This window comes from Carassius auratus, chromosome 41 (assembly GCF_003368295.1).
Source record: "Carassius auratus strain Wakin chromosome 41, ASM336829v1, whole genome shotgun sequence".
In the NCBI taxonomy this organism is placed as follows: Eukaryota; Metazoa; Chordata; class Actinopteri; order Cypriniformes; family Cyprinidae; genus Carassius; species Carassius auratus.
The window spans coordinates 2,920,500-2,932,777 of NC_039283.1; the positions used below are offsets into that span (position 1 = coordinate 2,920,500).

The 12,278-nt window shown below is 36.3% G+C and overlaps 1 protein-coding gene and 1 long non-coding RNA gene across 3 annotated transcripts; both read right to left on the reverse strand.

Moving 5' to 3' along the window:
- Positions 1-926: 926 nt before the first annotated feature.
- Positions 927-7,416, reverse strand: LOC113059786 (regulator of chromosome condensation-like). Of its 2 annotated transcripts, none has more exons than XM_026228394.1 (10): positions 7,259-7,416; positions 6,535-6,640; positions 5,713-5,900; positions 5,412-5,591; positions 5,236-5,332; positions 5,033-5,155; positions 4,280-4,426; positions 4,065-4,184; positions 3,801-3,953; positions 927-1,730 (listed from the first exon to the last, which is right to left on the reverse strand). In XM_026228394.1, exons 2-10 carry the CDS (start codon positions 6,608-6,610, stop codon positions 1,555-1,557), a joined length of 1,260 nt encoding a protein of 419 aa, XP_026084179.1. In that variant the 5' UTR covers positions 6,611-6,640; positions 7,259-7,416; the 3' UTR covers positions 927-1,554. The 2 variants fall into 2 exon arrangements, with proteins under 2 accessions (XP_026084179.1, XP_026084180.1); XM_026228395.1 differs by having other exon boundaries at positions 6,535-6,634; positions 7,259-7,402.
- A 738-nt stretch (positions 7,417-8,154) lies between these two features.
- On the reverse strand, positions 8,155-12,144 carry LOC113059788 (uncharacterized). The gene is made up of 7 exons (XR_003278151.1): positions 11,833-12,144; positions 11,356-11,537; positions 10,985-11,040; positions 10,584-10,645; positions 9,891-10,028; positions 9,623-9,699; positions 8,155-9,522 (listed from the first exon to the last, which is right to left on the reverse strand). It is a non-coding gene; the product is annotated as an uncharacterized LOC113059788 (long non-coding RNA).
- Positions 12,145-12,278: the final 134 nt, after the last annotated feature.

A 12,278-nucleotide genomic window follows, 5' to 3' on the forward strand; every position in this document is an offset into this window, starting at 1 on the left:
TCTCCTGTTGAACACAAAAGCTATTATCAAGAAGGCTGTTAACCAAACAGTTGCTGGTGTTCAGCAGCAAGTCGATCAGTATGTCAAATCCAGGTGATCAACTTGAACCAGGTGCAAAATCTGAGGAAATGTTAAATTTCCAGTCTTATAGCTTTCTATTGAAATGACATTGCACCAGAGAAAATTAACTGATCATTTGATCAGTTCATTTTGTGAATACAATATGCTCGAGCTGGTAATGTGGTGTCCATAATTGTAAACATGTTTTAAGTGTTTACATCACGTAAATCTTTGTAATGAGGAAAAGGAAATACAAAAATAAAATACTGAGTGCACCTTTAATAAGCTCTAGAAAATCCTTTAACAATTCATGAACTGTCTGGCATGAAACTTTTTATTTTCGTGATGTTTCGATGTGAAACGGAATGATGGAAACAATGAAACAATTATACTGAGAATAAGGACATCCCTCTCAAACAGATTTAATGTAGCTTGCTGCCATTAAAAACAATAACATTTAAAGCCAGTGCCCTGTCCACTTCTCAGTGCAGCTACCTCGCACCAGGCATGAAAAAAAAAAATATGATGATGGCACTAAATGATGTTACATGTTAATGTCACAATTAAATGCTTGCAGGAGAGGCTGTTAGCATTTCAAAGATTTGGCTAGTCAGGCTAATGAAAATAAATAAATATATACCTCCATGCTCCTAAAGCCAAACATTTTGTAAGGAATATACTAAAATATAAGCAATTAAACTGAAGAACTTTACTTTAATCTTGGGATCACATCGTCGCCATCTAGTGGACAAACTACACAAATACAAAGAAACATTCAGCACTTCTACAAATGAAATATGAATCATTAATTTTTACTTTAAAGTGCAACAACAAAATTCTTGCAGAAACACACACACAAAAAAAAATTAAATGAAATAAGATCTTGCCTAAACTTTTTTTATTTTATTTAAATGAGTAACCATGCATCAGTTTCTGTAAAGACTCGCTTTTATTAATTGTCCACAAGGCCAGCAATGCATGGATACAGGTTTAAATTATGAAATTAGGAAAACAGTTTAACACTGCAACGTACAGCAATACCAAATCTGTTTTTTGAGAGTAATATAGACCTGCTATCGTAACCTTTTATTGCTCAGACCAAAATGTGGAATATAAAAAAATGCTTTCCAGGACTTTAAAAGACATTAAATCACTTTTCGGCTCATACATGCATACAATCACTCATGACAAGTGGTCTCCAGGAAGCATACTAAAGATATCCGTTAAAAAGAATTAAGAATTTAAAGCAAAGGAAACAGTCAATAAAAGAAAAAAGGTATCTTTGATCATCTTCCGGACCATATCCAGTGAATGTTTGGGCTCCCCATAAAGCAGGATAAAAGGTTTAATTAGATGGCACTCATCCTATGCTGACTTCTCAGCACAGGAAGCATTCCCAACCCCCAGACTCTCCCGATCATGATCAAGCTATGGGTTACAGATACCACTGATACAGTAGTTTGGCTCAGCTGTCTTTAGTCAAGGGGTTAAAGATCAGCTCTCCTGCTTTTCTTTGACCAGCAGGACAGTGTGCTGCCCTCCACTGGACACTGATAGCACTACACGGTTCTCCAGCTGCTTGCCTGCCATCTCCACTGGGCTCCATTCATCCTCCTCCTCTCCTGTACCCAGCTGCAGGTTTGTGCCCATGCCCCAGGAAAACACAGAGCCTGGCCAACAGACAGCAATGTTAGAAAACTGAAACGCAGCTTTGATGATCAAAACATGCCAACTGTAAATTCAGTTTTTATTTGGTAGTGTCAAAATAAACTGCTCTGCTTTGTGCAATTAATGTAATTGATGGTTGAAGTTAAACCTGTGAACAATGCACATATTGCGTCTTTTGTAGCACTTGCCATTTAAAACTGGGCTCTGAACCAGTTCAAGGAACGAAAACCACAAACGAAATTAGGACAGAAACAGAACCAGAAACGAAATAAAATTTTATAGTTCTGAACCGAATCAAAAATTTGAAGTGGCCATTAACCGGTTAATAACGTTATTTTATTGTTCCATCTAATATTTGAAATTTGCTGTCAACCAATCACAAATTCCAGCAGTACAGCATATGCAAATGTGGCGCTGAAGCCAACGAGTGAAATGTCCACTCAGCTGTGAACTCATCATAGGTCAGTCTTAATGACAAAGCACCACCCTTAGAGTTTCTGAGGACAGTGTGAGATTAATTCAACAGACCACACGCACCTGCAGCGCTTCTATGAATGGAGAAAACAGAAAAACTACAGTTGTACAACGTTGCGTTCAGCGCGACTGCGCCTCACTGTGCTGATAAAGCCGATGTGATGGATGATGTTTTGTGTCAAAGTACAACACTACATAATAAATTATATTTTAACATCCTGATACATCGGTAACATGGAAACATTTGGATTTGTGCCGAATGAGAAGTAGGCATCAGCTTAATTTGTTTTTGGATTGACCTTTTTATTATAGCCCAAACTTTAGAGGATTTGTTTTGGAGAGAAACTAATAACTGTTTTTATAATGTTTGTAAACATTTTGCTTTCGACAACCGGCATTTTAGCCTTCATCATTCCCGAAAGTAATAGGGCTAATAAAATACCACTTGAGCCACAACTTTTTTTTTTTTTACACTGAAAACGCAATCTTATACAAGTGTTTTTTTAAACAATGCAGCTAATTTTTTTTTGTAATATCTTTAAAAATACTTAAACTGTTGCTATTTTTTTTTTAAGTAGCCTACATTTGGCCAAAATCTAGAAAAGATGCTGCTGTATTGCCTGTGACAAAGCGCAGCGGGTTATTGGTTAACGTTAGATCTCAATTTTTTCCTTTTCTTTTTGAGTAAAGAAAACGCTATTTTTATATTATTAGGCAAATTATAGGCAAATAATATTGTTTTTAAAAAATAACGTTATTAACCGGTATTTCTTCCACCTGAACCGGTTTCGGAACGGTAATAATATCAGAGGAACGCAGAACAGAAACGTAAAAATTTCGATTCTGCTTGGAGTGAACAGATTTAATTTTTTTTTCGTTTTGAAGCCCTGGGGACAAGCAATGCTAGAACCCAAACCATGATATCAGAAACTTTAAATGCATTGATAAATTTTCTATATATTATATATTATTATAATCTAAATTAGAAAAAATAAAACACTAAAACCAAATAGTTTGCATTTAACTGAATTTCTAAATTTTGAAAAATGTAAAATAAATATTGTAAAAAATATAATGTAAATTACCTTTAAGCAAAAAAAAAAAACAAAAAAAACAACTACCATTTAAAAGTTCAGGTAAGGTTAAAAAGATAAAACACTCATTTAGTAAGTATGCATTAAATTGATCAAATGACAGTAAACATTTACAATGTTACAAAAGTCCTCTATATCAAATAAATGCTGTTCTATTGCACTTTCTACTAATCAAAAAAATCCTTAAAAACAAAATATTAACTAGCGCAACTCGATGTTTCTTATGCACCAAATAAATATTTTTAAAACTAACAAAATCTTTTAAAAGGTAGTGTTATTATGGGCACTTTTTCTAATTCATAAAAGGAAGGCCCTTTCAGATACTGCTTGATGACTAGTTGCATTTCTACAGAATTTGTGTGTGGTCTGAATCGGCTTACATTTCAAGTTTTGCACAATAACTTGTAGTGGCTAAAACCTTGAGGATTAGACTTAATGAACCCAAAGCCAGAAATGTTCTTTTAAGGTTAATTTAAAGTGGTCCGGGACAGGGAGCAGACTCACCTTGTTTGGTGACAGCGTAGCTCACAGAGGCACCACAGGCAACCATCTGAACGTCACTGATCCCAGAAACAAGTGTGGGCTCACTCTTCTCCCCTGGATCCTTCCCCAGGCCCAGACGACCATACTCTGCCCGACCAAGACTGCATACTTGTCCTGTGGATGAAGACATCAGTTGAACATCTTTTAATCCTTTGGTGAAACACATGATTAAAAACACTCATTTTAACGTACGAGTAACACTAATGAGGGTTGTGGATGAATTACCTTCTGAATTCAGGCACAGTGTGTGATGCTGCCCCCCAGAGAAACCCACCCAGGATGTGGTGGAGTTCTTGAAAGAACTGAGTTTCACAGGAGCAAAGCAGGTATTTGTGCTTTGGGTACCTGTAAAAAGGAGCAAGAGAAAAAAATAAATAATCTAAAGATTCTGCAACAGATATTCCCTCGAATCCTCAGGACTGAATGAGCTGGAATTGTACCAAGCTGGTGGTAATTAGAAAGGCCAAATCCATAGACGTGCCCCTCTTTAGACACAGCAAAGGTGAAGTACGCCCCACAGAAGACATCAGTGAAAACGACCTTCCCCCGTGGCTTAATGATAACCATCTGCGGCTCCAGCAGCCTCACTGAAGAAAAAAAATTATATTAAATAAAAAAAAATTGTGTTAAATTATAAACACTGCAAGATATATATATATATATATATATATACACACACACACACACACACACACACAAATTACTTTTCAAAAGTTTTGGGTCAGTGAGACTTTTTTCATGGAAAGAAAATACTTCTATTCAGTAGATGTATTAAACTGTTCAAAAGGTGAAATAACAGGCATTTATGATGCTACAGAAGAATTCAAATTTAAACCAATAGTTCTATTGAACTTAATTCACAAAATTCTCATGAAAGTATTCGTTTCAACAAAAATATTAAGCAGCACAATGATGTTCAGCTTGATAAATGAATCATGTGACACTGAATAGTGTAGCAATGGCTGAAAATTCAGCTTTGTAAATCACAGGTATGATTTTATATTATGAAACATTAAAATAGAAAATAATTGTAATATTTCTAAATATTCCCATTTTACTATAATTGATCAAATAAATGTGGTCTACATTAGCAACAGACTTACAGTATTGGTACAATATGATTTTTAGAGAACATTTTCTAACCACCATTTAAATTCCAGTAGTGACAGTTCAATAAAAATGGAGATACATACTCAATCCCTTTCTGCCTCCGCGGTTTGCAAAGTGCTCAGCCACACGGCCCAGCTGTCCTTGTTCTCCACATCCTGAGGTGTACAGCTCACCATTTACCGTCAACATCACCAAGTGGTCGTTACCTTTATATTGAATTCAAAATATTACCATGCAGATCAATAACAAACAATGTAAAGCTACAGCTTGACTGACTATAACACACCTGAGACTATTTTAACCACAGGCTTATCTAAAGGAACTTTGACGGGAAATGTGCATTTTTTCATGGGCTCCAGGAGTCCAATGACACCGTTATTGTCCTGCAACAAAAAGGATAGGTCAATCAAAAGAGGTACAGTGCTTCCGCTCTGCTGCAGCATACAAAAAGGCTACACTCACTCTAAAAGAGCCCCAGACGTAGACGACCCCCTCCTCTGTGAGGGCAGCTGTGTGACTGTCCCCAGCAGAAACCTGCACCACTTTTTCACCAAGGTCCACCTTAGCTGGCACCATCTCTGAGCCCTCCTCTGATGTGTCACGGCCCAGCGCGCCCTCATCATTACAGCCAAATGTATAAATCTACACATGGATGACAGAAAACAGGCAGGATGTCAGAAAGCCATGATAAAACAACATTGAACGATCTTGTTAGTGGGGTTTTGAGGTCAGCACAAAACATACATTTAAATCTTAAACTTACGTTTCCGGTGTCGCTGAGGCAGACTGTGTGCATGCCTCCAGCCACGGCCTGCACAATCCCCTCAGGAAGTGTCACCAGAGCTGGTTTCTTCCTCTCCAGCACATCCTCTCCCAGGCCAAGCTGCCCAACATCTCCCTGCCCCAGAACAAGCACTAGGCCCTTCTCCTGCCCATGACTACTGTGCGAGGCTACAAACCACCACAAAAACAGAATGCGCGTGTTTTCAGTTTCAAAACAACGTCTGCATTTTTGTTCTTTTAGGTCAATAAGACTGACTGTGAATTTTAGAACCACATTAAAGCATGGTTATACAACTCAATATTACAGTAACAACGTTCACAATATGTTCAGATGATGTGAAAATGCATTCAGTTAGAAGCAGGTTAACTAGTGATCCATGGAAAGAATTTTCTTTAAAACTATTAGTAAAAGACATGATGAGAAGTGACAGATCGCTTCACTAGACAGATATTCCTCGGCTGGGATTGTGTAGAGACCTTTGAAGCTGCATTAAAACTGTAATTTGGACCTTTTAAGGTGCTGGTAAATATTTAAGTCCATTAAAGTTATATAGAGAAAAATCCTGGAAAATTTTCCTCAAAAACCTTAATTTCTTAGCAACTGCACAAAGAAAGACAAGAACATCTTGGATGACATGGGAGTGAGTAAATAAGATATTTTTTATTCTGGATGTTAACCAATCCTTAAAAAGAACCTCTCTCCTAAATGGCAAATTAAAAAAATGGTTTTTGGACAAAAACAGCTACAGTGTGGATCAGTTTAACCAAAAAGTCTGGCTATATAAAAAAAAGAGAGACTTGCCTTTTGTTTTTTTCACAACCGTTGAGTCCTCAGGTGCTGCAATTGTATGTCTCTTCACAGCTTTTTTTGCAGGCATAGCGACTCCAAATTCGTGACAAATCTACAACTAGAAATAATGTTAACAATAGAGCAACTTCCTATATACATAAAAAAAAAAAAAAAAAAAAAAAACAGACTAAACAGAATTTGAGGCTTACACATGAAACAGGCCTTGACTGCTGTCAAGTTAAAAAGTGAAAATGTACGTTTTGCTTTAAATTCCTCAAACTCCTATGAAGCAAAAATACTTCCCAGGATCTGCACTTATGTACAGGATTCATTACATTGGCTATAAATTGTTTCTGCCTTGGCGTGTTCTTACATCAACAGCTAAAATGTTGTCAAGTTATGTAACGGACTAGGTTTTGAGACTTCACTCTATGACTGACTGCGTTAAATGCTTGATGGCGGTTTATGGGACAAAAATGACAGGGGACAGAACAGGCTCTTTTTATGTTTCATACACAATTTAAATGCAGGTTGGTTTAAACATGGCGCAATAAGACATGAGCTCGAGTTCAAGTTCAGGGTCGTAAAGAACAACCCGCTAAAAGTTTAACCAGACCAAGTCTTATGCAGTGACCCTTTGGAGTCAGAGGTTACATGTTTCAGCTCAGTTGCAGTTCAAATCTCAGTTTTTATTACATTTCCTGTGCTTCTGAGAGACTTATATGTATTATCTTACCGTCGGTAGGAAGCGGAGATGAAAACCTACACCTATGAGTGAAAACTGTCCAGGTTCAAAGCTTCTGCTTCTTCGAGGAGGTTTGAGGAAAACGAGTAACTACTCGAAAGAACAACGCACGCGTGTCTTACACCGGCACTACTTCATGTATTTCAACGGATTCGCGCTAATAAACAAATGCGAAGGCGCCACCTGTTGGAAAGGCGGGTCGGAACATGTAATGGATGAAGAATTTGTTTGATTTGTAAACGTCATTTAATTGAAACGTTATATACTGTTATGGTATTCATTACTATTTTGAAGTTAATATATTTTCAATTAACTTTATTTTAGGTTTTTGTAACAGTTTTGTGCTCTGCCATTTTTATTGTTAAAAATTGTCTATTTAGCTTTAATTGTATTTCAGTTTTAGTAATTCGCTACTTATAAAAATAAAATTACAATTTAGTACTTTTTAGCTGGAAAAAACAAATAAAAAACACTTACAAGAAAATACTACTTCAGTCTTTCTACTTCAAGGTGCCATTCATTTCTTGGTAATTATTTGTGATATTTCTAGCAATTTCTAAGTGAAAATTGAGAAGTAAACTTTTATATATATATATATATATATATATATATATATATATATATATATATATATATATATATAAATGTATTTGCCATAGCAAAATTTCTCAATTTCACTTAAGTTTTTCATATAATATTTATTTTATAATAACATATTGTCCAGCTTTATTTCAATTACCCAAAGGCGTCAAAGTTATTAAATTGTAAAATGTGACCCATTAATGTTTAAGTTCTGTGCACAAAATGATACAGTCAATATGTCATAAAACATTTGCAAAAAAAAAAAAAAAAAAAAAAAAAAAGAGAGCCTCAACAAACCTTACTGGTAAGCATTTTAATTTAGATTTAGAAGTGTTTACATCAAAACAGCAAATTTACTGTCAGTTTCTAAGTTCACATATAATTAAAAAGCAAGAATATACAACGCTACATTACATTGTAGTGTTGAATAATACACTAATAATTTTGTGCTTAAAAAAATAGTAACCTATATGAGTTTCAATATATTTAAAATATTCTCCAAAATAAAAGGAAGACAAGATATACAGAAACAGTCAGCTTCATCTACAGAATGGATCTGTACAGCAGAGCAATTCATATTATCCTACTGGCCAAAAAAAAAAAAAAGACAAAATAATTTGAAAAAATGAAGAATTCCTGCCGCAATAACCTCAGTGTCAACAACACTTATCAAAAACTTCATTTTTAAACCTGTATCAGTGCGTGTCTGGACTAAATTCATTCTTTTAAATGGGCAATAAATAATCAGGAAATCCTTTTTATTAAGAAATAAAAGATTTTGTAAACATGATTTGGACACTTCTTAAAACTGAAATAGCTGGACCTCATTTTTATGGATGGCGACATGATTAAAAACAAAATAGTAAAAGATAATAGATCACAGTTTTTTTCTGCAAACCAATAGTGAAACATGAAACGCTTACATTCTATCTAAAAAACGGATCCTATCTTCTATTCTTCTCTATGACCTCTCAAACAGTGAGGATCACAAAGTAAGGTGGAATCAGTAACCCTGTCTTGAATAAAGAGGGTCAAAGCCAAAGTTATGAATAATAGAAAGAAAAAAGAAAAAACTTGTGCCTTAAAGTTTCTAATATTTAGAACGTTCCAAAGAGTCAAACTAAGAGAAAAATTACAGCAGCCTATACAAACATACACAAATACACAATAACATTCAGGCTCAGGCCTTCTCGCAGTACTTCTGTCTGCCCCGCTACGCGCAGTAACTAACACTTACTGTAGTATTACTATATTTATTAGTCACATCATTATTATTACTATTATTTGTAACTTTCAGAGAGTAGAGAGAGGAATATCTGCCATTGGCACAAGTGACATCCTCTAATAAGTCCTTCATCGCCTCTCTGTCTTGGCACATGGGTCCCCTAAAGTCCAGGAGAAATACTGCATCTGTCCCCCAGAGGTCACCCGTCCCACATAATGGTGGATGGACAACTGAGAAACGGTCTGTTTTGTTTATTCTGATTTGTTTCTAAATGCTCCAGGCGTCCCTGTGCATCTGAAGAAGTACATTCAGAGTAAAAGCAGTCTGAAGGGAGCTCTGAAACTCTGAGGCTCCCTCCCCCGAAAAAAACAGCCATTTCTTCCCAGTATCCACCAGCCTTCAAGTGCTTCATTTTCCAGTTAAAAGATGCAATTAAGGACGATGGAATCTAGAAACAACATAAAACCACATAAAAATGTAAATATGTAGTTAGATGGTTTGCACAAGAAGTATTTTGTAGTTCTGCGTTTAATAAATGATACACTTACCTCGTGTAAATTCTGCTTTCCTCATGCACTTCCATTTCGGAGCTTTTAAACTCGTTGAGCTCTTTCCGAATAGCAGCCTAAACAAACCGGTTACAGATGGTTGATTATGTGTAGAGCAGATATAGATCAATCAGAAAGACATTTTAAAAAAATCAGTGTCTTTTGACATTATAATCTCAAGTAATTAAGTCAAATTTTATATAAAGATCTCTAAATATAGACACAAATGTGTGTGTGGCTGTGATTTTTTTTTTTTTTGGAGATGAACCTTGTCTGCGGGAGTGAGTTTGGTCCATGGCTTGTCAGCACGGCGGTCATAGTCCTGAGCGCATGTGACCTCCACGTACTCGTGGAAACGTAATATTTTTCGAGCCTGTAGTTCGGCAACAGTCGGTCGTTCACTCAACTAAAAAAAAGAAAATGGAAAAAAAATGTATGTCACAAATACTGACAGACGATTGTTTGCTTGAAATTCCTAGAAGCAATATTAGATTAATTCTCTTCTCTTGCTAAAATCAACACTAAAGTATTAGTTCACTTCCAGCATAAAAGTTTCCTGACAATTTATTCCAAGATGTTCATGTCTTTATTTCTTCAGTCGAAAAGAAATTAAAGTTTTAGAGGAAAACGTTCCAGGATTTTTCACCATATAATGAACTTCAATGGTAAGTCAAAATGACTGATTTCTTCTGTAGATAAGACCCCTATTCCTCGGCTGGGATCATGTAGAGCCGTTTGAAGCTGCATTGAAACTGCAATTTGGATCTTCAACACATCAACCCACCATTGAAGTCCATTATATAGATTAAAATCCTGGACTGTTTTCTTCAAAAACCTTAATTTCTTTTCGACTGAAGAAAGAACAACTTGGATGACATGGAGGTGAGTGAATTCTGAAAGTGAACTAATCCTTTCATATTGTATTCCAGGTGAAATTTAATGCAGGCAAACCAAACCGCACCTTTCTGGTGAGTCTGCGCTTGATCTCCCGGACCTCCGCTTGTCTGTCTGCTTCATTTTTGGCTGGAGAGAAATGAGAGATGCCATCAACACCAATCAGGCTGATTCAAATCCAATTTTATAGGACAATTATGTGGAGTATAATAAACTATAAGCGCATTGAAGTAGAAAAATAAATGAGAACAGCAAAGTATTTTGGATCTAATTTCACTTCCTATAGACAAAAATATCACAAAATATAACCCATAGTGTGTCAGTGTCAATCCTTCAGTGAATACTAAGGGAATAAATGAACAGGAATAAATAAGTAACTAATGATACGAGGAAAAAGGGACAGAAGATAACGGAAGCACAAAGATAAATCACAATACAATAACTGGAGTCAGTATAGAGGCAATTTACGCTGGAGAATGTTTCTCTGTTTCAACTCCTCAGCAGAAGGTCTCTGGCTCAATCGCCTACAGACAAAAAACAAACCAAAAACACCCCTATTATTCATATATTCTTTAATTACATTTAAATAAATAATACTTAAATATATACATTTAAATAAAAAAATATGTAACTAATTATTTATATACAGCCAGAAAATATATGTACACACACAGCATACATACATATATATACATGTATAAAAAAAATATGTATGTATCCAGATGTCTTGTTTCTAGTTGGTTCTTCTTGCACTGACTATAAACCGATGGCTGATTCATAGCGGTGTTCTTATTCAGTAAATCAGTTATGGGGGTGTGTGTAGCTGAGAGGGCTATTACCGTGTAAGTGCGGGTACCAATCTGTGTGCGGATGGCCTCCCACTGCTCCTTGCTCTGCCACGACAGACCCATGTGTTCTACTTTGGCCTGCCTCTCAGGAGCCTGCCTGTCTGGGGCAGAGGGCCGACTGCTCAACTTCAGCGCCAATGTGTCCTTCCTCTTCACCCTGCTGGCCAGAGCACCTGCAGCGAGCAAACACACATGCGCACATGCAGTCAGTCAGAAGTTTTGGCTCTCTTTTATATAGACAGATGTCTGAGTATACGATCTTGCTAAAAAATGAACTGTAAAAAATTAACAGACAGCAGAAGGCGCTTTCAGTTTGCCAACACTGGAATAAATGTAACAAATATATTCAAATACAACTTTTCACAGTATTAATGTTGCTACTGTTTTTCTGATCAAAATAAATGCAGCCTTTGTGAACAAAAGAGACTTATATGCAATATAAAGTAAAAAAAAAAGCTGTTAACATACTTGGTGGGCTGTCGTCGTCATCATCCTCATCTGATTCGTCATCCTTGTATAGCACAGGCCCATCCGAGTCGCTCTCCTCCGGCCGTTGATCTTCCTCGTCTTCCTCCTCCTCGCTGCTGTTGTTTCCTTCAGGGATGACGCTGACGCTCAGATCCCCCACCAGGCATCTGCGGCTACGAGGCTCGAGATCTGGCTGGGACTGAGGGGATGGGAGGTGAACAGGTAGAGGTTCTTCATCATCGTCTTCGTCGTCCTCTTCCTCCTCATCGTCATCAGAATAGTCATCTTCATCCCTGCACAAATAAAAATCTATTTCACACAGGATATATATACATTTAAATGTACTGTTTTTAATGGAGGGTTCAAGCAGCAGCAAGATTATAAAAAGGAAGCGCAGAAAATTTAAGACAATATTTATAGAAGTTAATAAAAAATAAATAAAAGTT

What these genes read in the sequence shown, in the direction of transcription:
- LOC113059786 (XM_026228394.1), bottom strand. Translation starts at nt 6,610, where the DNA reads ATGCCTGCAAAAAAAGCTGTGAAGAGACATACAATTGCAGCACCTGAG. An exon ending in GGTTGTGAAAAAAACAAAAG is followed by an intron (nt 5,901 to 6,534) that starts GCAAGTCTCTCT and finishes GGTGGTTTGTAG; the next exon opens with CCTCGCACAGTAGTCATGGG. An exon ending in GCCTCAGCGACACCGGAAAC is followed by an intron (nt 5,592 to 5,712) that starts GTAAGTTTAAGA and finishes ATCCATGTGTAG; the next exon opens with ATTTATACATTTGGCTGTAA.